Below are 25,817 nucleotides of genomic sequence, written 5' to 3'. Positions count from 1 at the left end.
TATAACTCAAATTGGACCATTTTTATTAATTTACATATTACCATGAGGCTCATGGATTTGCCTGTGGTCTAGCCTGTTGCTTCCCCATTGGCTAACTGCATCTCTTCCGACTCTGCCCTTCTTTCTCCCTGTATTCAGTTTGGCTTTCCTGCCTAGCTTTATTCTGCCTTGTTATAGGCCAAAGCAACTTCTTTATTAACCAATGAGGAATATATATAATCACAGTGTACATGAGGATCATCCCACAGAAAATATGTGCCTTCTTTCACTTCACCTGATGTTTTTCAAGTGCCAACTATGTTATGTGAGCATAGAATTCCATTCTCTTCAGGAGTTGATCTTATTTTACTGCATGACAGGATCATCATGTTTTTACTTGCCCATTTATTAGTTGGTGGACATTGATGTGCTCTTATATTTGATTTACTATGATTAATATTGCTGTGAGGTACCACGTACAAATATCTGTATGAATATATTTTGAAATATTTTGAGTATACTTGTGATATTGAGAGAACCACGCTTAAAGTTTTTATGTGCTTCCGTATTTGTGGAGCTTAAAAATAATTTACTATATTTGAAATAATTTTTGTTTTAAACTATGTTTTAGATTTTAAACTGATCATAGCATACCATAATAGAGGCTGAGGTTGGTAGGTGAAAATTTTCCATAAGAATGAAATGAGGTGGCCCCATATTTTCTGAAAGAATATACAATTAAAGTTCTTAATACCAGTGTTGTGCAAATCCTTAATGTTTGCACTGCTGTTACAGTTGGCTTACCCTCGGCCCACTGTTCTCTCTGCTGAACAGGTTTCACATAGTGCGTGCTGATATAATCACAAGTCACCTGTATCTGCCCTCCTTAGAAAAATCCCCGCCTTTATGCAGAGACTGTTATCATGAGTCTTACATTAGTCTTTTCTCTTTTTATTGACAATTTAAAAACTGGGTTCTTCAAGTCCTGTGGAACAGTACTTCCAAATTGGAAGTTTGTCTGAAAGGAAGATCTATGGTCAAATGAACTTTTGACAGAGAATATTTTGTAATTCTCTTAGTGATCACTATTAATGTCAACATTTGGAAAGCTTTTATTTTTTCTTCAGTAACTGTTAAGATTTTTTTGTAGACAGATAGTTTCACACCTTGTTTTTTTTTTTTTTCTTTTCCTTTTTTAGGACCACACAGCATTTTAAGCATACTTTTCTCAGAATGTACTTTGAAGCTTTCACTTAATTTAACTTTTTTTCTTATACGAAACATCACCCTTTTCAATTTGCATGAATAACGATCAGTTTACATTAAGAAGATGTGAAGATAGGCTAGGAATCGTAGGGAGACTGAAGATAATATGAAGAAAGATAAGATGAAGAGAGGATAGGAGGATGAACTTCAAGCAAACTCAGAGGATTGCGCTGGGTTTCTCTATGTAAAGGGGAGTTAAACTTGGAAGTGCACAGCTGTTTGCTTTGTATTTATTATCAGACGTACATGGGATGACTCTGTGCAACACTAATCTGTTCACCTTCCACTGGTCACAATGATTCTCACCTTTCAGTGAAATACTGGCATCTAACGTCCAGTTTTCATAATTATGGTAAGATGTGTGATTTTGAAATCCCTAGTCATTCTATGTTAACTTTTTATGTAAAGCTTAGCTAATGAGGCATCTTCACTGAAATACAAAGCCAACTCCGTTTGTAGCTTTCACGTCTTTCTCTACATTTGAACTTACCACAGCTAAAAGGAGTTTTGCTTTGTGATTTAGTTTCTCTCTAAACACAAGCTGTTCCTGGCTTCAGTTTGTCTTCATCTGTAGATCTACAGATTTATTTCTCTTACAAGACCTCATGTTATTTCTGCTACAAGTTTGTTATGATTTTGTTTTTTCTGTGATGAATGTCATAATACCTTGTATAAGTGTGTGTGTGTGTGTGTTGTGAAGGTGATCTAAAATTAAAATTCCAAGTAAATTAAGACAACATTCTGTCCTACAGCATATGTTCATAAAACCTGGTATGTATGAAAAGTAATGTGAACATATTATTCTGACTTCTTAAAATATATCTAAAGATCATTAGATATAAATTGATATAAATTAATGCTAAGTATCTGGATTTAGTGAATCTTTAGATGAGCCTTCCCCAAATGATAATGAGCTAAAATTTGATTCATCTCTCAGTAACCAAGATATCTTCAGATTTTAAATCAATATTGTGTGTTTTAAGGCAGAAGTTTTTTTTTGCCAGATAAACAAAATTATTCTAGATATTAGAGGCAAAGATTACTTGTGAAATGAAAGCTGTAAAGTTTCCAGCAAACACAGAACACTCCATTTCTATGATACCATCAAGATCTTAAGGCATAAACTGGATTATTTCCGAAGGAAGCTTTCTTGAGGCCAGTAAGATGGGATCATTTGGGTAAAAGCCACTTACCTGAGTCTGATGATCTGAGTCTGACCCCCACAACCAACATGGTGGAAGTACTGGACCAACTCCTCCAAGGCTGTTTACCTCCAAATGTGGCATGCATTCTCTTCTGCTCTCTTTTGGTCTCTGTGGGCACTGCATCCACACGTACAAACTCATATGCAATTATGCATGTATACATATAGAAATACACCCATCAGATGCATGTCTCTAATCCCAACATTCAGGAGGGCATGCTCATGGATATCTGTGAGTTTGAAGCTAGTTTCTTCTATTCAGGTCATCCAGGGCACAAAAGGAGCCCATCTCAAAGACACATTAGTTTAAAAAAAAAAGAAAAAGAAAGAAAGAAAGAAAGAAAGAAAGAAAGAAAGAAAGAAAGAAAGAAAGAAAGAAAGAAAGAAGAAAACCTGGAAATAGTTTCTTTGAGAACATAAATTTTCATATGGATAGGAATTGAGTACCACTGCAAAATAGTAGACAAATGTCTTCATTTATCTATTTATTTCTCTTCATAGGTACTAAAGCTGATAAAACATACAAACATGGTCACATTAGTTTTCTGAAATGTTTATGAAATTTGATGACAAAATTCTGATTTAAGATGAATTTTGTAATCTGGATACTTCATGAAAGTGGATCTTGTCCACAAATGACAACATGTCTTTTAATGTAATTCAGGTTGGAATTATTGTTGCTCTACATTATAATATTCTGAAACTAGGGGAAGAACTCAGTAAGACATTGTGTGTTGAGTGTGTGTAAAAAAAAGCTCAATACCTAGGGTCATACTGATTCTCTAATCCCTTTAAATAGGCTAAACTGTGTCCCTGACTAGGATTGCTGTAGTTAGTACTACAAGGTTGCCTTGCAGTGAAATGAATCCTAGCATATCACTGCTTTTATAAAAGACAAAGAACAGAAAATGAGGATGAAAATAGTTTATAAAAACAAATGAGGAAACTTCTGTCTATTGAAAAAATTGGGAAATCGGGTTGTATTCTTTCCCCATAAATTCTGTACATTTGGCATCTGTAGATACATCCTGGAACCTATGCTTGCTTGTTGGCAACTGGTAGTCATGTACTAGCTGACCTAAGCTACAAAGACTGGAAAACTGTTTCCCAAGTGACTTACTAGTTAATCTGAGCCACATCAAAATAGTAACTTCTTAAAAAATGTTCCATTTACAGAAAGGATTAAAGATAACCAAGCATTACTCATCTAAGACACTTGAATATATGTTGAAATTGCAATGCTTCAAATTAAAACTTTACAATAAAGGAGGAGTATTGCAAGTTTGGAGAGGAGTTATCAAAGAACTACATGAGTAATAACAGCCCTATAACACAACAGAAAAACAGAGGCACTGTGATATCTTCACCCTCGAGCATAGGAAGCACCAAAGAGACAAATATTGTAGATGCTTCATTCAAAACATTCACTCCATTCCGCCTCAACCTGAAAAACACATGTTAATCATCTGGATTCTGAGTGATAAGAAATTTATTGACACCTTTATTAAAGTTATGGTAATTTTTATAAATGATTCGTAAGAAATTATAAAATTGTCTTCAGTATTTGTATCAAAATTACAGAGGCAATTTCTAAATATTCAATCTCAGCATAGCGATTTGAGTAAAGCAAATTTTGATGTAGAAGCCAACCCTAAGACTACATGATTTTTCATTGGAAATAATATTACTCACAATTTTGAGTATTAGATAGTTTTGTTTTACTGCTTCCTTTTTCTGACCTAACCTGATTATGGAACTCAGTGACTCAGGGAACATGGTTGTGTTTCCAGATGGTGACTGTGATATGAAATGAACTCTTTCATGTAATAAAGACATAATAAAGATGGAACACTTCAAACTGAAAAACTCAAACTGAATGTGTGAATTGTCTTGAGAAACTGATGCAAGTTTGGAATACTTCTATGACATTGTGACTATCTAATTAAATCTGTTTATACTCCAGAAAATTAGCTGTGATGTTGTTAGTCAAATTCCTCAAGAATAGAATTTAGGAATCAGTGATTTTTTTTCATACAGAAAATGAAAATGGTGGAACAAAGAAAAGAGAAACAAAACATAAGAATTTGGGAGGTTATCAACATGTACATTTTGAGAAATTTTTAATATATAACTTTCTTCTTTTAGTATTCTTACTCTACATATAGAATGTGAAGGAATAAACACATTGTTCCCGCTATGAGCTTATGCACAGCAAAGATATTTATTCTATTCATTCATTGATCTCAAAAATTGTATCTATAGCAAGAAAGTTGGGCTATGAAGTAGAGTCAAAACATTCCCATTGGTTAACTGTGTTCTGTCAGATTGGGAGTGTTGAGATACCCAGTCTCATAGACTGAGCAACTTCTGGGATCTCAACTTCTTCAGTGTGAGAGAGACATTCCTAGACTACTCCAACCTCATAAAAGCCAACTTAAATATTTATACATTATATATACATATATATGTGTGTGTATATATGTATGTATAGATATACATATAAACGGTGTTCTCTGAAAATGTTAAATTCATGTTCACTGATCCATTTTCCATCCTAACATTAATTTTGTAATTAAGTTTCAAAACTCATTCACCTTAAGGATTGATATATAAATTACATAGCATCTCTTGCTTCTGAAACATAGTTTCTCAAAACTACAAACAAAATTAGTACCATCATCTTTTGACCTTTTTATTATAAAAATTTGCTTGCTTAAATAATTGTACGCATCTATAGAGTACAATGTGATATTTTGACAGGCAATCAACAGGTACTAATCAATAATGAAATTAGCATATCTAATTCTGTATGTTTAGAAACTCTTTTTTGTAAGCTATTGTTTTACCTAGCTGTGGCTTGGAGTTTGGAAAATTTTCAAATCATTATGGTTTCTAAGGAGAAATTATTCCTTCACCAAAAGGAAGCTATGTAGGTAAAAAAACAAAACCAAAAACCAAACCAAACAAAACAAGCAAGCAAACAACCAAATATATCAAAAACTCAAAACAAAGCAAACAAACAAGCAAAAAACGAAACAAAACAAAACTATATAATTCTTGCATGAGTTTCAGTGGAAAATAAGCATGTTCTGAAATGTGTTTCATGGGCCAGGGATTTTGGGTATCAGTAAATAATCCTTTCACTATTGGTCTGCTATTTGAAAAGCTCACATTGGAAAACATCTAAAGGAATAGCTCAGATGAAGAAATGTGTTTTAGAATTCATTTTTTGGCAATTTTCATCAGCTTTCAAGTAGACTACAAAGATTTTGGAAACGAATTCTCTGTGGCCTGAGGAATTTACAGCTATCTTTACTCCCTTTCAGGCTGCTGTACTTTTCTCTTCTTGTTCTATTTATCAACAATATAAAGTTTCACAAACAGTTGTCTGTGGCCAATATGTTCTGAATTCCTTGGTGAAAAGATGACATGCTGAAAAAAGTCTCGCAAAGGGCTGATGAGAGGCAAAATGTGCCATATTTTTTCTTGTGGAAAACAACCTGATATGTGGGGGATTCAAGCTCATTTTTTTTGAAACCACAGGCATGCGTTCTAAAGCTTATTTCATGCTGACTTTGCTTGTGCTGTATCAAGTGGCACCTACCATCTTCAGTATTACTGAAGCCCTATTTACATTTACTAGGGTTGAATAAACTCTTTTGGAACATGCCAGAGAGCAAGTTTGCATCCAGGTCACGAAGCAGAAAACTCCACTAATGGCCCAATAGGAACTGATACATTGAGTGCCTTCCATTGCTGAGTCTCTTCTAATACATTTTTTTTTGTCAGTGGAGAGATTGATGACTTAAACCAAATTCATATTAAAATATACTTGTATTTAAGCAGTTTTAAAGTCATTTTAAATTTTTGACTCTTTTAACAGTTCATATTCCCAGATAGAAGTGTTCTCTTTTGGAGGAGTGGGACCTCGAGCAATGTCCTCAGATTAGCCCTTTTTCTGGTTGGATGATCTATTTTTTGAATCGTAAAGCTGTCATGGCATAACCTAGAAATCTCTTTAAAGATGCACATTTGGCTGCATGTGCATGTGTTATCCAACAGATGTCTGGATATTTAGAATCTCTCGAGAGCATTATAATGTGTGGTTTTTGTTACAATAAGTGATCCAAATATTTTCCCCCTTTGGTCTTGCTTTTCTCAGTTCTGGGAGAAAGTCTGCAGTTTGGAGAGAATTTGCAGAAGGATATATTTCACTTCATTCTTTCTTCTTTTGTTAATTTTCATCCCTATGTTTAAGATGCCTTCATATCTGCTTTTGAAATGAGTTTCCTGAAGTGGTAAACAGTGTCTATATCCCATATCATGCCTCAAATCCCAAAATCTTCTCACGCAGGAGGTGCTCAGCCACACTGATAGTCAAGCTTAGAACAGGTGTATGCCTGTTATTAGAAAAAGGAAACTACCTAGTACGGTATAACTTACATTTGTCACAAGTTTAGTTTTTTAGAGATTGTCTCACATTTGCAATGGTTTCTGCCAGATTTCCATCCAGGTGGACTCTGGAACAGATCCCAAAGGCAAAGACTGAAGGCCCCCTCTACAGCAAAGCTTGTGGTTTTGGAGAAAGGAAGGCTCTATGAGGGTAGATTGACTAATTTGGTTCATTGTCTGGGCCTGGGAAAACAAGAGCAATGGGAAACACCTGGCAGTAAATGGCTTGTCATCCACAGCGTTTGCCTCAGGTGTGCAGGTGTTGCCCTTCCTACCATAGCATAGTAAATTATTGTCTGAGAGCAACTTCAAGTTTGGTGGGTTTTACATTTCTACTCTTCTTTTGAATCTGAACTTCAAGACATTTTGACAAGTTTGGGCAGTTTTCACCTCATTGTTCCCCACAATACTGTTTCTGTGGAGAGTTTAAGCAGTTTGTAAGTGTGCTTCCAGAAAATGTCTCTAAAAGTAGAAAAGTCTCCTTTTGCCAGTAAGTCCTTTATGTACATACTGAGGTATCATTTATTGTTCATGTGCAAAAATTGTAATTGTACGTTGATAAATGCTATTGAAATGTCATAAGGAATAAATGTAACATATCTGGTTTAAGAATGAGTCCTTTTTACAGCTTAAAACATTGTCAATCATTTATGTATTTAGGTGTGAAGTTAATCATCAAATAGATAAAAAGATATAACACATGAGAAAAAGTACTCATATCGAATGCACAAAAGGTACATAGAAATCAAGGAGAACTTTAATATTTGAAAAGCACAAAATTTGATTAAGAAAAAAAGGGTGAGAAAGTCATAATCACATGGTGTTCATATTCATTAATAGTGAAATAAGGCAAATACAATTAGTCTTGTTGGATCTATAATAATTACTGTAGTAATAGATTAAAATTTTAAATATTTTAAAATTGTGTGTTATAATCATCCTGAACACATTTAGGCACCACAATTAAAAATATGCAACTATTACTGTCTATATATGTGGCTTCAGCAATAAAACAAATACGTTTTCAAGAAGTTTGCCACTCCTTAAGAATTCACGCAGATAGCAAACAGTCATGCTTATGTATATGTTTATGTATATGTATGTGCGTTTATATGTATATCTCGATGTGTATGTAAGTGATGTATGTCTACAGAGGACTGTGACACTGATGAATAATTATTATGAGGCCTCCAAAGGAATAGAGTAAAGGTATATCTGCAGTTTCCCAAGATAATGCTGCTGCTGCTGCTGCTGCAGGAATCTGCACCACAGTGTAAGACTGATGATTGGTAAAGACTATCTCACAGATCGTAAATATACCTTCAGTGTATTGAGCACAACGGTGGAAGAAACTATTACTTAGACTTTTTACTCGTTAAATCCCTTTGATCATGATTTTAAAATAAGAATTCTGAGATGGTTGAAGATGAACACGATTTGTTTTAGAAGCTATAAAAGAAATACAATGATGAGACTAGCTCTGTTTTGCTATCCACCTGAAATCACATTACAGTTCTCCAGATGGGTAGCTCCAGCTTGTATTCTCCATCTCTCCTCAAGGTTAATAGTAAGGTGCTATGTTCACATAGATCTTATTTAGAAAGTCTTAACTTATATTTAACCTGATTACCCCAGCCCCAGGCAAACAGATGCAGTTGTATTATCATTTACAGTGTTAATTTTATAAAGTCATAGAAATGCATAGGACTGTCTCTGGAATGTCTCTGTGGTCATTTGTCATTCTGTCAACTGGATGAAAGTTGGGTATTTGGCACAGCATCCAACACAATGTTGTATGTATTTAAGCTTGTAATAAGTATTATTTACTTTTAGCATAGCAGAGCTGGCTGTTTATTTTATTTTTAAATACAGGAATAGGTTGCCAGCTTGTTAATCTAATAGCAAGTATTATTATGTAAATGACTTGTATGTAAACTCTTAATGTCTGTGAAATGAACAGTTTATACTTAAATTCTTTCTTTTTAAGGTCATAATATGTTTTACCCCATTTTTGGGTTTTATATCTAATTTCTCTCCTCTTTTCAATAGTGTGTTTTCCATTGTATAGTTATTTCTTTGATTTCTAGCAAAAACGACGACAAAAACATGGAAGCATTTTATTTAAAGAAGTGTGGTTAATGGCATTTTCAAATGTCCATGCTTCCTTTGAAGTGGGCTATGTCCATCTAGTGTGTATGACGGGCAGTCGGAGAGTTCCCAAAACCCAGATCTGCAGCAGTGTAAACTTTTCACTTCATTTTATTATGACTTCTTCCTAACAGTAGGACAAAGAGACCCTATTTCGTCCAGACATTCTTTTAAGTATTTTTTTAACTCTTTGTTATTTTCATGCATTGTATTTTGACCATATTCACTTCCCTCTTCCATCACCTTCAAGATTCATCTCATTTAGTACCCACCCAACTTTGTGTTGTCATTTTTAAAATTCGTACCTGTTCATTCCACCATCACACTCTGAGCTGTATGGTCATCCTCTGCAGTGTGTCAGAACCAACCACCAGAGGACACACCATTAAAGGAAGTTAACCGTCTTCGGGCAGCTATCAGTTGTCTATAGTTCCTCTGCTAGGGCTGGAAATTTGTGCCTACCTCCACACTCTGTGCTGCATAGCCTAGCTATTCTTTAAATATCTAGGGATCTTCCTGTTTCTCCAACTTAAAGTTTGTTTACAGTTGAAAATTTTCAAGTTACTCCTTCATCCTCTTCATGGGCTTTAGCTCTTAGTTCCAGAAAGCTATGCACACATCTACTTAGTCATTTGCAATCTGCCCTTCATTGTTGCCACATCATTTCTCTTCTGCCCGATTTCAAACCTTTCCCCCTCCCCCTTTCCTTTATGCATTCTCTATTGTTTATTAAACTTGGCAGCAAGCTCATCTTTGCATTTGTGATCCCTTCAAGACATTCATCCATTTCTTCCACTGGAGGGTGTAGAAGTTCCAGTAGATTTAATAGGATCCCCTCTGAGTCAACTTCTGTATTTTTCATGGGAGTTGTTGGAAGCTTCAGCATATTTTCATAAAATACCTTGGAGTTGAAAAGAAGTTGGGGCAGGAAAGACTTTAGACATTTAATGCTTACATATATACATTCATACACACCACACACAGACAGACAGACAAACACACACACACACACATAGTTGCTGTTCTGATTTCTTATATCCGTAGTCTTTGCCACACACCAACCTGTGAAACTGTGACCTCTTGAAACTTAGAGTAGTTTTTATTTTTCCCAGTTGTGGGGATGTTGGTCCCAGTAACCTCCTTGTAAGATTCAGTTAGCACTGGGACTTGGATGTTGGTGTCCTGTCCAAAGTTTGTGTTGAAATCATAATTCTTACAGTATTGGTATCAGGTGCGCCTTTGGAGGATAGAGTAAGTGACAGATGTTGAGTCCTCAGGAATGGGATCCATTTTCTTTTGAAGGGCTTGAGAAAACACACATATATACACATGCATATACACATGCATAGGCACATGCATGTGTGTGCATGCATGCACACACGTCCACATTAGGATACAGTGAGATGGAACCTCTAGAAACCAGAAATGAAGCTTTTATTCGACCCCTACTCTTCTCGTGTCTTGGTCTTAGACCTGATTCTCTAGAATGCTGTTGGTGAACTTCTGCTGTCAATCAGCTGCCCAGTTTGTAGCATTTGTTTTAAGATCCTGAACAGACAGACTGCCAGACTCACAGACGTTGAAATAAAAGCAAACTGCGATGCTCTATCATGACCATTTTTCTCTCGAGTTCTTAATTGCTCCATTTTTCTGCTTGGGTATGGATATTTTCTTCTTTTCTGTGGTGATCAGGTGGTGTTGGTGTTGGAACTGAAGTGAGAAAATGTGTTTCTGGGTTTTTAGTTTCTTTCAGGCTCTTTTCCTAAGTACATCTCACAATCAAACTCAGATGTCAGTAATGTAATATTTTTGTTTCCAGGTTTACTTCTGATTTGTAATAAACAAGCAAAAAGCCATAAGTCACAAGTTTTCTATTTTTGAAAAGTTCCCACCAGGGAAGTGGATGGATCTGGAACAATTACACCACAAATAAACACAGAAGAATCCATTAGTTGATGTCACACAGCCTATTACACCAAAATGATCTGTACCATGACGAACTACAATGTAATTCTTATGTGTTAGGGGCAAATGTGAAGTTAATGTAGTTGTTTAAAAGAACCTCATCTTAGTCTTGATGTCAGTTCAGAAGAATTGGGGCATATGCGGATTTAAAGAGTTCAAAGGGGTATGTAAGAACTGTTTAGCATTTTTGTGTTCTGATTTTGTGAGATGCTGTTTACTTAGGGGTTAGGTAGACTATGGCTAGTGTCCTACTGCCATTGCTTGTAACCAATACCGTTCACATTAGGTGCACATATATCCTGTCACTAAGACTACATACAGTCCCTGATACATGAGAAGACCTCCTTACAAACCTGCTGCGGCCATCACTTCCCCTAGTTTCTGCATTGTTGTGTGACATTTTACTCTTTACTCTTTTAGTTTTTTGACTTTCGGGAGGGGCACCACCCAGCTCCCAAATAAATCACACACGGAGGTTTATTTTTAGTCATGAATGCCTGGCCTTAGCTTGGCTTGTTTCTTGCCAATTTTTCTTAACTTAAATTATCCCATTTATCTTAGGCTTTGGTATTTTTGATTTTTCTCTATTCCTATATACCTTTTCTTTCCTTCTTACTCCCTGTCTGGCTATGTAGCTGGGTGGCTGGGTAGTTCGCCTCTGAAGTCTTTCTCCTTTTTTTCTTGTTCCCAGAACTCTCTCCAAGCTTTCTCTTCATATTTATCCTCTCTGCTGGCTAGCACTGCCTATTCCTCTCTCCTGACTCACTATTGACCGTTCAGCTCTTTATTAGACCATCATGTGTTTTAGAGAGGCACAGTAACATGGTTTCACAGAGTTAAACAAATGCAATGTAAACAAAAGTAACACACCTTAAAATTATATTCCCCAACACTGCATTCTTATTGAGTAAAATACATATTGTTAAAGCATGACTGAGAAGATTGTGTAGTTTCCTGCCCAAAGCTTGGCATACCCAACTCCTAAAAATGTTAGCTAGCCTTGTTCTCATGCTTTTTATTTTCCCTTCTACTAAAAGAGTGTATGGACTGAAGAAGAGAACCAAAATGGCATTGCTAACACAAAGAAAGGAAAATCTGGTGATTTCTGACAGCCAGTGAATGTCTCAGAAAGTATCAAGACCTAATTCCATATAGATTTGATTGGCATTGGAGGAGCAAAGGAGTCAACATAGGAGCAAGTTTGTAGCAGAGGAGAGCCTCTTCTCACAAGCTTTTGGAAAATTGTGATTTGTGTGTAGACCACACAAGGATCATAACAATTTTCTCTCCATTTTGTTGGCCAAAGACTAAGTAGCTGGTTCTTAAGTGTCCCAAATCACCACTGTAACTGTCTTTACTAGGAAAATGGTCCGGCATTTATGGTGCAGCATATTAGTAGGGCTTTTGTCACTCTTCTTTGCAAAATTATGCTTATTTTGAAATTTACAGAAAATGATGCCTGGAAATTAAAGCAAAGATTTGATTTATGTCTTCCCACTAAGAAGAAGCTAACCCACCAGGATCTAATGGTTGTTTAATACCTGGGAGTTTATAGATGAATTGGCAGATGGATTTTTTTTTTTTAAAAAAGAACTGTACTCTGGAGTGGCATAGAGACATGGAATCAAACATGGAAGAGATGCACTTATAATGAGAAAATGATTCCTGATCTTCTGGTTGAAAATTTGAAGTCCGTCTTAAGTAATTCCATACTTGGCTTAAAATGCTTGCATGATCTGAAGAAGTCATATATTTTTGCACATCAAACTAGGGATTGTCTTTATTTTAAAAGAAAAAAAAATTAGACCACTCAGTGATTACAGCAGTATTCATGACTTGCAGTGTTGACATTCTATAGATTGATGTAGTCTTCAGCTCTGGAAATACTATGTCATGTAGAAGATGAGAAGTATTAATAATGAAAAAAATATTTCTGTAGTCAGCAAATTGTCAGTAAAGGTGGCTTAGATTATACAAGTCACCCCACAGAGACTATGTCAGCTTGCAAATTTTTCTACCCATAACGTTATTTGAAAATGAATAAATCAAATGAGGGTTGTGATACATTCCTGATCTTTTTATTTTTTTTCTTCCTCCCTCCCTCTTTCTCTTTTATCATCCTCTTCCTCGTCTTTGTAACGGGAGTAAAATTTGTGCATTAAGTGAAACGCCAGTAATCTTAGAAAATGATAAACCATTCTTTTGAAACCCATGTTGCCTTCAGTCAATACTCAAGTTCTTTCTTCTGTGTAGAATGTTCCTTGTAATTCTGATGTGCTTCTTGTGTTCCTTTTATTTATTCTGTCACATTATGTTAAGAATGATGTCTTAATATCTGCATCCAGTGACCGTGTTTATAATGATATCTTTATATGATAAAAATTTTTTGATAGTTTGAGGGACAAGTAATATTGTTTATAGTAGCAATCAAAATGTAAAACTATCCTGGATCATTGTTTTTTTTTTTTTTCAGTTTCTAATATTCAGTCCAAATTGATATCACCTTTAAACAAAGGGCCAGGAAAATAGCCAGAGATCCTGGCACAAATATAACAATTGTCATTTCTTTCTACCCACATTCACATTTTGAGGCCTCACTTCACATTTTGGTAGTTTGTTCTGAATGACCTAAGAAGCTTTAGTCAGTATTCACTCTTCCAAATTATTTGCCTCAGATATAAAAATACAGGAAGCTGAAAGAGGTGATAGACATGATAACTGACTATAGTAACTGTTTCAACATATATGTACATCAAAATATATTAATAAATATATTCAATATATTTGTATGTGTTTATCAATTATATTTTAAAAAGTAATTAAAAATCCATACAAAATGAAACTTGATGTCCAGTGAGTTTGGAGGGAAATCCCCTGCTAATTGACTGTATCAGAAATTAAATGACTGTAGTAGTCCCAAGACAGATTCACATTTTTCTAAATGTTCTCTTTCATCAACTTCCTATTTTACCTGTCAGTTCAAGTTCTGACATTTTCACATATCTGCTTTATGCTTAATGTAATCTCATTTGCTTGCAATGCCCCTGAGATTTTCCTGAGCCACTCTGAATTTGTGATGGGAAGAATGCTGAAAGAAGTAAATTAGCAAATAGGTTATAGGTTGTATTAGTCACACTAGGGCCTACTAGCTTAGCAATGCTACTAAACTCCATGCTTTAGTCATACTTAACCACTCGCTATATGTGACTTTAATGATGTCCCTCTGAATGAAATACATTTTATTTTTTATTTTATTTTTTTCTTTTTTGTTTGTTTTTCGAGACAGGGTTTCTCTGTGGCTTTGGAGCCTGTCCTGGAACTAGCTCTGTAGACCAAGCTGGTCTCGAACTCACAGAGATCCGCCTGCCTCTGCCTCCCAAGTGCTGGGATTAAAGGCGTGCGCCACCACCGCCCGGCGAAATACATTTTAAAACACCTGAAAATATTAGTCCACAAGTCTACTTGCACTGGTTGCTGGAAGTTTTAACTGAAGGATTGTTCAAATGTTCCTCAAGTTATTTATGTCTGTTTTCCCTTCCGTTATCATTTCCTCTTGAAGTTAAGGTACAGTTTCTAAATATAATGCACTCCTAATCCAAGAAAATAAAAAGAAGCAAAGAATTTCTATTGCATTAACAGCATTGTTCTAGTACTCGTTCTTTCCACATCTTGTACTCCTAGGCCTTTTTAGAGAGCAGGTTGTCCTTAAATCATTTCTCATGATTGCCAGGGGTTCACTTTCTGTAATCAGTTTATTGCAGGTCAGGAACATTTATGAATGCTTCGTGTGTATGCTTGTTCTTCATTATTTTCCATTCTCATCATTTTTAGGTCTTCAGCATCAGGACAAGAGCAAAGAATCAGCTTGGTACTGAATCATGGTATTAGCAAGTGATATTGCAACCTGAATCCAAGGGACACTGGGAAAAGATGCCATTGCAATTTCCTATCCAGCAATGGGACACAGAAAAAATGGATGGAGAAGAGAACGTATAAGACCATTGTCTTTAGATTTGAACTGTTCCTGGACAAAACAGAGTGGGTCCTAATCATTGAAGAGAAGCATTTTGTCTGTTTTCCCTCATCTGAGCCTTTGTCAGCTGTGCAACGTCTCGTTTTACTCGCCTTTACCAGAACCTGCGTTAGTTTTTGTTGGTTTCCTCTTTTTTTCTGTTTGAACCAGCCACATTGTCAGAAGATGAGCCAACAGATGAAATGCTCATTCCTTCAGGAAAACCGTTTTGTAGCTTTCTCTTCTATTTTTGTAGAAATACAAAAACTTTGGTTTAGCATGGAGGGGATATTTTTGAGGGATGTAATTTTTTTTTTTTAATACTGTAACAATTGTTGAGTTCTGTTTAAAGAACTTGCTCTCAGAAAAGCACTGGTCAAAACCGTGTTGAAGTGCAGCTCTTTAAAGTGTCGGGGATACTCTGTGTCTGTGCTTCCGAGGGTACCTCAAGGGTTTCAGCCTTTCTCAGCAGTGGCGCTATCATAGACAAACTAGTGCAGCAATGGGTTTATACTGAATCTCAGTGAAGATTTAATTCCATTATAGCTCCCTTAGTTTGCAGTTATATACATGCAGTTTGAAAAGGCAGTTTCTTTTAAAGGGCCACAGATTATAGCATATTTTATTACTTTTATTTCTCCCAAAGAGTTCTTGGAGGTTGACTAACAGGATAGTTTAGCTTAATGAACAAAAAGTCATCTCTCTATAGTCCATCCAATCTTTATAATTGGGAAAAGAGCTTATGCACACCTTTGTTCAATACAGGAAAAACAATGCATTTAGCCATGATACCTGTGGATACCAGTGACTATCTTTCCTAATTTCTAACCATTCATTTATGGAAGTTTTGAAAGTCATACTTTGAATGAATTTATTTCCTGTAGTGAATTCAAATGAGAAGCTTCAGGAAAGGATGAAGGCACGTGACAAAGTACTGACTGTTCCTCTCCATTGTAAACTGACAATTAATGTATTCTATATGTAATGATTTAATTGAAGCATGGTGCAAGATTTTAATTTTCTTTTAAGTACAATTAGTTTTGAAAAATTGCAGAAAAATCAGAGTGGCAATGAATTTAATTTTATACTTCAATTAATTGCAGAAACTGAGTTAAAAATTGAAAGTTTGAGAAATGAAACTCACATGGGCCACACACAAAAAAAGTGAAGTGTTGGGATTATTAACCTAGAGAGAAGATTAAGCCAAGATTACGATTATGAAGATAGCGGTGACTGGCAAATCAAAGACACAGTCTCTTGTTCCTTTCAGTTGCTCCCAGCCGTTGGTTAAATAGGAACTGAGTGTGATACAGATGTTTGTATTTGATAATTTTCTCATCTCTCTCAATCCACACAAAACAGAATGTTGAGAAACGTGCTACTTTCTGTTTTTAATTGTGTACATCATGGGTGTGAATACTTTACACATTAACGACACAAGTGGTTCAGCAGAATCCTCACAACTCCTTTCCTAACATTTTCCTTGGCTGTATCAAATGCATTAGTTTCTCCTCCTTCTGTATTTGCATTATAATCCCATATCATTGCTTGTATCTACAGACTCCACCATTTCTTCATCTTGGTTTTCTTTAACACAGTCTTCAAATTCCCCCACCTCCCACTTGAGTCTAGACTTATAGTAACTTCCACTTGCTGATATATAATTTAAATATCCAGACAGTAGCCTCATTAAATTCTGTTCTTTTTGTCTGGACATTGATTTTTTTTTTTTTTTAAAAAAAAGATTTTGTTATCTGCACAGACATGTGGACCACAGAGTTGAATGAATCTGTCAAATTCATTTTGGCTTGAGTCCTCCTGAGTTTTGAGACCCAAGCTCTCAGCAACACGCAGGTAGGAGATTCATTGGCTATTGTCTCATCTTGTCTTGGAACATACTGACTTACATTGCAGCCTTTTAGAGCGGTGCCACACTTGAACTCAATGAGCTTCTTTCATTGGATTTTCCTAGTTAAGGTGAGGTTAAGAGGGCTAACTCTTTGCTTCTTTCTTTCTTTATCATCAAATTGGATGGAAAGAGAAAGCAGACAGTTAGTGATTTTTGCTCTTATCCTCTCTAAACTGTGAGCCAAACATTATTTGTCTCGAGGTCTAAGGAAAGTGGAAAATCTGAATCTTCTAAATGCATCGAAGATGTGTGCTCTCCCTCCATTAAAGAGTAGGCATGGGTATGAGTGGCACACTGTCACCAAAGATATACATCAAAATCTAGTGAAAGGAGAGGAAAACATGTCTCAGCATCACTCAACGTTTTGACGTTACTCTAACAACCAGAAATAGTAAAGGGAGTTATAACATAGCAAAATAAATAATCTGAATTCATTTGCATGTAAAGTGCTATTATACTCTGAATATGGATTTTTCACTTCAAAGTATGGCTGATTTGTTGAAAGGTGGGTACCAGCTGTCCCTCTGACTTCATTAAACCCACTCTACCTTTGACTATTTTACAACTTATTTTTCTTTCAGTCTATCTGAAAGCCTGTAAACATGACACTGGAAAACTTTATTATTCTATATATAATCTATTACTCCATTAATGGACTATCTAATCCAAGAAACATCATAATGTTGTCTATATGAATCCACACAGGATATATGATCTTTCTTTGTGAATTTGTAAAGGGCCTCTAAAGTTTAGAGTCTAAAATTTTTATGAACAAAGAAAGATAATTTTTTAACTTTTTCAACTTTTCTCGTATCTATTTCTTTTTAAGATTTGCATTATATTACCTCCACAAAATAGTAACATTGCCCAAAAATGTATAGAGTGAGAATTAGTGAATTGCAAAAATATTGAAGAATACATTTCCTGAATTTATATGATTAAAAATGTTCTATAGGATGCCTATATGAGTTCCTTGTTTATTTTACAAACACTATTTGTCCATTGCCAAGCTTACAGAAAATGGGAAAGGAAGTAGTTTTAAGCTCACTGTGTGGCTGAAGGTTGTAACTGTAATTTCAAGTGACAAACACTGTATCGTTAGAAATTGCATTCTGTCCCTTATGAAACGCATCCTGTGTGAAATGTATTTGCTGAATTAGCCAGTGGGAGTGGCAGTAAGTGATGGACAAGACAAGGACACATGTTACTGTTTCGACTGAGAGGAGAGTGGGGGAGCAGGATGAGTTAGTGTAAACTTGCTCTTCACCGAATTCTGACTTAGCCATGACTTATTGTGTGATTTGGAACGACATTTATTTACCTCATGATAAAGCTGGGATAATGCTACCTAGTAAGGAAGGCTGTGAAAGTTTGAAAACATACAGATGTACCTGACTTATAGTATAGTTCAAGTAACTGACAGCCTCCACAAATGAACATCAGTTCAACAAGTTGGTTTTTAAGTTGAACTCTTAAATATCCTTTCTTTTTTCTTCATGCTGCATATTCATTCTTCAGCAGTCAAGTAAACCAGTGGCTGCTTTTCTCTAAGGAGTCATGGCAAAGAGAATCTTTTTCTCTTCTTTACAGGAGAAAAAAAATTGCTGAGTTCTTAATTAACTCTGAATTTTTAATATGGTGTTTTAGAAGGAAAGTTAATTAAACATTTAGTGGTATGTGGGATGAGTCTGAGTCATAGTCATTCACAACTCCATACATTGCTGTCTCTGAAATGAGGAGGACAGTGCCTTTTGCCTTCAAGCTGCCTAACTTGTATTTGTCAGATATACATTGTGTTTCCGTGGCACTCGATTAAGAATGTTTCCTTTCAATTATTCTCCCCCTCCCCCACTCCTTGTTTTTACTTGCCTTGGAGGGAAAATTGCACAACATGGTGGAAAAAAATTGCTCTCATGGAAAGGGAGGGGGGAGCACCCCTTTTACGATCTCAGTCAGCGGATTTACTTTATTCGAGGGAAAAGAACCAACGTTATTGGAAGCAGATGTTGACACTGTGTCGGTTATTGAGGATGGGAAGAGTTGACTCAGTCTTTGCAGTTACAAAGGGGTATTGACGGCAGTCAGGGACCCTGTGATGGATCACCTTCCCAACTGTGGGAGGACAGCAGAAGCTGCATGGAACCAAATATGAAGTCACTGTGATTTTAACGTGCAAGAGACACCAAAGATTAAGCTTGTTTGGTGTCTATTTTTCTAAACCCTTCCCTTCAGAATGCATAACGGACATCTTTCAGATAATGTTAAGGCTAGAGAGACAAGTTAAAACCGAATCTCTTTAAAAATCTACAGTTTGAAGCATCCTTTCAATCCACCGTTACAAGGCAAAAACTTTGATTAAAATAATTTTAGAAAGAATAGGCTATTTGTGTCAGCAACTAGTTGAACACACATATACAAGCCATGAAAGAAGGATGACTTTGGTGTTTGGGGGATGAAGGGAGTCAGCAAGGGAACCTTGGTTTCAAATAGCTTCCCAATGCTAATCGCCATGGTCACATGGTCCGAGAACTAGGTCACAGATCCAACTTGTAGAATATTGCATAGTAGTTTTATTCGTAGTGCTTTCTGGGAATTTTAAACTGTAAAATTAGTCATAGTTAGATGTCTTAACTTTTAAATTTTTGCTATGAGCTTTTATTTGCTTGAAACATTTTTGTGATGTGAAGTGATTAATCAAGGAAATACTCTTGAAGTTTTGACCAGTTTATATTGATCCAATGATATTTTCTAAATCCGCCTTTTAAACCGCAGGGAATTCTAATAGACTTAAATGTAATCTACCAATTCTGTTATGTTGTGAAAGACAACAGGGACATCTCCTCTTCTGGAAAGGGGCACACCATCACCAAGAAGTTTCTTTTAGAATTGTTTCTGACTACTAAATTTTAGAATAAGATTAGTTCCTTTTGAATATAAAATTCCTTAATGAGGTTTTCTTTTTGGCCTAAGATGTGAACTTTTCTCTTTATACTGATAGAAGTAAATTTATTTTGTTGTTGTTCTGTGCTGTGGCTAGAGCCAAAGGTACTGATTTTTACACACTTGGTTTAATGTGTAGGAGATGTATACTTGTGGACATTCTATTTGATTTATGAATACTATTCCATATAGGTACTTTTCAAAATGTACAACATAGGGTAATGTTCATGTGATTTCTTTGTATCATTTAAGAATGCATATATTTAAAGGGAAACATGGATTCCTTTTGTTTTCATCATGTATACCTAGGTAAGGTGAAATACTTTTGTAAAGAAAAAGATACACAATATGATAAACTTTATATTTATCACTTGATATGTAGACTGAAAACTGATAATAGAATTCATATCTTACAGCATTGGTATACAGTGAGATTCCAGATTTGTTCTGAGAGAAATCACTCCACCTTGATTTCACATTTCCAGAAAGAAAAGCCAAGCAATCTTGGCTATGCTGTTGTTAACTAATGAATAACGTATAATTCTTAAAACTTTTGACTTTATTATTGTAAAACCATATGGTTTTTTGCTGTTATTCTTCAAATGCAGGACTCCTATCTGTGTCACTGATATAAAATCATGGAAGACTTTGTAAGAAAAATGGATGACATTTTCTTTAATTTGCTTAATAAATAATTTAATGTGACTTTAATGATTGAGTCTGCACTTCTGGTAAATAAACCTGTTTCCTCTGTGTTTTCAAAACATGTAGATATTATTCAAAAATTGCATCTTAGATTTTATAAACTATGAGGTTACTTTCCAGTGCCATGACATTTATTTGTTACAGTTTGGAGTGGATTATGAAACAGATGTTTATAATGGAAGAGCAAGCGAAATGAATTAATGACATAACAGCAGGAGTCTTGAGAAGTTTTTCAGTATGATGCTTCTAAGGTATTTGTTTGACGCTTTGGGAAACATGTTTCCACATTTGTCAGCATAGAACTTTCTGTAAGCAATATCAGAGGACAAATCAACAACAACAACAGCAAAACTCTTCTACAGTTGACTGACATGGAAGAAGTGGCCCTGGAGAAGAAGTTTCTAAGAGTTTGTATTGTGAAGGAAGTTATTCATGCTCACTGCATAGACCCTCGTTTTTCTTATTAATTGTTTTTTAATATGGAAGTGCACATTTGGGAAGCAATCAGTATCCTCCAGCAACGCAGGTCAAATCATTTGGCATAGTTAGACTAGGGTAGTATAAGAGCGATTTACGGCTGCTCAAAAACATAACTAAAAATAATGACTTAAGACAACACAAACAGATTGCTTTACAGTTCTGCACCTGTTGGGCTTCTAATCTAATACAGGTTTTGTCTTGGGCTACAAAGCACAGACTGCAGCCTTTTCCCATACTCCGAGAGGACATCTGTACATCTGCTTTCTGTATCCGCAGTCCTTCCGCCCTGGACCATTCTTCCTTACTCAAAACCAGTCCCCCTCACCTGGTGCTACTCACACATTCTCTTCTACCTCCTCTTTGCAAGGTAAGGTCCTGTTGTGGTTGCAAATTAATTCTACTGGTAGAATTCAGGAGAGTGTTTGATATTTCATAGCCCCTATGTCTGCATGAGATAAATGTTCTCAAATTTGGGAGAAAGAATGTAAACACATCTTATTCTACCACAATTATTATTGTCTTCAGTGGGTTTCTTTAAATCAGTTTGCAACCAGAGAGGACTTACTACTTCATCGGAAATTAACAGAGCATAATCTTGGCTTCAGTGTTTGTGTGAGATATGGTCTTCCCTTTAGATAATAGGATATCAGGGACATTTCTGCTGTTTCTTCAAATGTTTCATGTTTTGGGGACATATTGTGGAGTTGATGAATCCAAAAGGTCACAACTAGAGCTCAAAGGAGTGGAAAACAGTCCTAGAGTGAGGGTAGTTTCTTACTGAAGGGTTTTCTCTAAGAACCAATAACGGTTTATTTTGCTTGGGGGCGGGTCTTAGGCCCATCCTGTGCCTATTCCCCAAGCATATCACTTGACGAAATAGTGACGGATAACCGCATTGACATGGTGAAGTCTTAACACTTCTGTCTAGATAAAGTCATTCCATCTGCTATCACTTAAGCAGTGGAAAACTTTTCAGAAAAGCAAGCATGTTTTGATAGTTTTAATGAGCAAAGTAGAAATCCACACTTTGGTATGTGGCTGATCAATAAATGAGCTGCAAGTCTGTTGGAAACAACAGTCAAATACGAGTGCTCTACTTTCCTACCAAGTTTGGCTGTGGCTGAATGAAGAACACCAGCATTGATCCTTGCCTTGCCCTTGTACGAGCCGCTATTTACAGAGAGCCAAATATAGCAGCAGAGGATTTAATATGTTGCCAAAAAATACAAAATCTGTTCCCCTTTAAGCACGATACTTTATCCTTTTCTTGTGTATCTTACTAAAAGCAAAATACAGCTTTAAACTGCTCGATTTCTTCTGTTGAAAGTTCCCTGGCCTTTTTCGAATGAGTTATGTGATTATGTGTGGTTTTGTGGTGTTTTACATTTCCAAAAGAAATTAGTTACATGAGAAGTCCATGTAGTGTTGGGTTTTCTTACAAAAACCAAAACACTTTTAATGATGGATGTGCTAATGAATTTGACCATAGTAATTACCATTTGATGTGTGTATCAAACTATCCTGTATACATAGAATATATACAATTTTTACTTTGTCAATTAGGAAAGTTGGATAAAAGAACTTATACATCAAAGATAAAGATAATAGCAATTAAGAAACTTCAATTTTGACAGTTTAGGAAAACCAAGAATTACGCAATAATGTTAATATATATTTTGTTTTGTACAGAATTTTAATCTGAAAAAAGAATTAGTTTCAACTAATTATTTTCTCCATTTCTTTTGTCTTCGGTTCTATGTCATTCCATTTCTAAGTATGAGGTGATAAGTAGATTAGTTCAAATCTCTTTACAATGTGGCTGATGACAGTGACTCTCTAGCTTACATGCTCACACATGCATGCACACACACATAGAAGTGTACACAAGTGTGTGTGTGCCTGTGTGTGTGTGTGTGCGTGCGAGTGCATGTGTGATTTTGAACACAGCTTTGTAAACTTCACTAAACAAATAGCTTTCTACAATGACAGATTTACCAGACATCTCAGTGGGGGATTTTAAACAAACACAAGCCTGTTTGGAAATACTTGGTGTGTGTAAATATGCAAAGTATGTTGAGGAGTGCAGCCATGTTCAACAGCTGCAGGGTGTACTCCCTCAACCTTAGGAAGAATATTTTGGTGGTAATGGCATTCATTTTCCCATCTTGGCTTTGCCCTTCCCCCATGAATCTTCTCACAGCACAAACCTAACACCCTCTCCCGCTTACATGCTAATTCCAAGAGGATCATTTCCCTGGATTCCCGCTGGGAAAGGTGGGCGGTGCCTTGAAGGAATGTTTTTGAGTTTAGCGATGTTGTAAGGGCTGCACTTTGGAGAACTTGCTTGGACTTGCTTTGACACCAACCCCACACAGAACCCAGACACTCCGCAGGCCAGATTCCATTAAGGCTTGTCACAGCACAGAGTGGGTGAGAAAGTCCTGTTGTGAGTGGCCTTCCGGCAGTGATGGTCCAAACTTTCGATCACAGAATAGCCATTTTAAGTGTGTCATCACCTTCTGTGACATCAGACACTAAACTGATTGTGAAAGTAAACATGTGCCTGTCTCTGAGAACCTGAAGAGCAGGGGGCGGGGTGTGTGGGGGGGAACCTCAGAGGAGCTGTAAAATGTGGGTCTGTTATTAAAGCATTTTGTTGAAGGATGGTGGAGGAAAAGGCTACGACTTTGAAGAGGGACAGTTAGACCCTAGAAACAGAGCCCACGCCAGTATGCTGCTATCACAACACTGTATTTCCTCAGTTTAGATGTCATGGAAAATTGATGGAAAGAAAACTAAGTAGTTTGGGAGGCGGGGGGGGGGGGGGACTACTGAGAAATACAAAGAGAGGAGAACTAAAAAAATAAGATAAGATAACCCCAAGTTTGTCTGTAATAATGAGTACCACTTGAAACTAAGGAATCTTCACAAATAGCACTATGAAGATTGATATTGAATTTTAATGAAATAAAATGGAGATTTGAATTTAGACAATGTTACTTATTTAGAAGTTGAATATTCTTTGTTAGTTTTCTTAGCTGCTAATGCAGTCATCTGGAAAATGAAGATATTAAGGGTCACTATTTGGAGAATTATAAAGTTTAAAAAAGAAAAAAAGCCCATGGTTCAGTGTGCTGCTTTCTCTCTTTCCTAAACTGGGCTTCCCTCTTATGGAAATCTTCAGTTAAGTCATTGCCTTTAAGGGCATTCAAGTGCAAGTGACAAAGCCAGGGCTCAACCTAGATGTGATCAAATGCAAACCTCCAGAGCACCATGCTGCTTCCCCTGGTTCCTTCTAACATCACATTTGAATGTCTTTGCTGTCAGAGACATTAAAAAAACAACCCGCATGGCAAGTTAGGATGTATTAATACAAGGGGCTAAAGCACAACTGGGTACACAATGCTTTGGGAGAACGGGCAATCTGACATTTCTGAGCCACTTAGATTTCTAATAGACTTTGGGATTGCAGAACATTCTCTCTAATTTGGGGATGCAGAACCAATTCCTTCAACGTTCTGGTTTGAAAGTTTAGGGTTGTTTTTCTTATAGGATCAACCGCAAATATTTTTAAAAAGCAACTTATTTTTGTTGAAGTTTTTTTTTTTATTTGAAACTGCCAATCTCTGATCTCTTTAATTGATGAATAAAATCTCGTCAATTAAATACAACAAAGTTAGGGGCTAGAGAGATGGCCTAGCAATTAGAAGCATTTGCTCTTCTGCAGAGGAGATATTTCCTCCTGGACATTGGTATGGTAGCTCACAACTGTGACTCTAGTTCCAGGGATCCAACACCGACTTCCAGCTTCCCCTGGCACCAGACAAGCACACATATACACAGACAAATCATTCATACAACAAAGTTAAATCTTTTAAAAATTCATTTTTATTCTGTTTTTTATATTAAAGAAAATACTTTTGAAGACCTTTCTTTTCTCACACTGTGAATACACACTACAGTAAGATGATGTACTAAAACAAAGAATTAAGAAGTATACAGTCATCTGATCCCAGTTTGTCAAAAGCATAGCAGGTGTGAAATAACTTAGTTTCAATAGGGTCTTTTACTTGCTAATTTTTTGCTGTGGGGAAAAGGTGCACTTTCTCATCATTCAGAATGAAAAGGAAACACCTATATTACAGACTGAATATGTGAATTTAATAGGACAATGCATAAAATTGGCTCAACAATGGACTTATTATGAATCATAGGCTTTGTTAGGCATTCCCAGATTGGGACTTTACAAAGCCCCATTGAGTCCTCAACAGCACTGCCCAAAGCCTGTTCCCCAGTTCCCATTTTAAGCAATGAAATTGAAGAGTAGAGATCTTAAATAACTTGTGTAACACAGAGTTAGCACTGGGTAATTCCGCAGGCTAAATCATTTCTATGCTCCTTGCTTCTCCATTATATCATGCTGTCTCTCCATTTGCCAAGCTAAATCTGGATACTTTCCATTTGTCCTCAAGTGTCCTCAGAAGCTATTCATATACTAGGATGTAGGTTATTGTATTAGATGTGGATATAGTTGGAAAATGGCCAACTATTGCCTCAACTCTAAAGTTACACGTAGTTATACTAAAGTGACATTTCTTTAGCACTATCCTATGCCATAAAGTTGATGAATTTTTCTACTTTTTCAAAATATGTGGTAAAACCTGTCAGAGAAACGGGAATGAAAACATTCCAAAGTGTACATAGGATAAGGTAAATACAATATTCTTAAATGGAGATAGGCTAAAGGTATACAGATA

The 25,817-nt window shown here is 36.1% G+C and overlaps 1 protein-coding gene across 3 annotated transcripts in view; it reads left to right on the top strand.

Annotated features, from left to right (window-relative positions):
• Vgll3 (vestigial like family member 3) overlaps nt 1-16,756 on the top strand; it is a 40,616-nt gene extending 23,860 nt beyond the window's left edge. For all 3 annotated transcript variants that reach the window (XM_057765868.1, XM_057765867.1, XM_057765866.1), the window contains exon 4: nt 14,846-16,756. In XM_057765868.1, coding sequence (XP_057621851.1) covers nt 14,846-14,889 — 44 coding nt within the window. In that variant the 3' untranslated portion in view covers nt 14,890-16,756. The remainder of the gene's footprint in view (nt 1-14,845) is intronic.
• The last annotated feature ends 9,061 nt before the right edge of the window (nt 16,757-25,817 follow it).

The sequence above is a fragment of the Chionomys nivalis genome, chromosome 3, assembly GCF_950005125.1.
Source record: "Chionomys nivalis chromosome 3, mChiNiv1.1, whole genome shotgun sequence".
NCBI lineage: Eukaryota > Metazoa > Chordata > Mammalia > Rodentia > Cricetidae > Chionomys > Chionomys nivalis.
The sequence above is the reverse complement of the archived record's forward strand: the minus strand, read 5'-3'. Positions and strand labels throughout refer to the sequence as shown.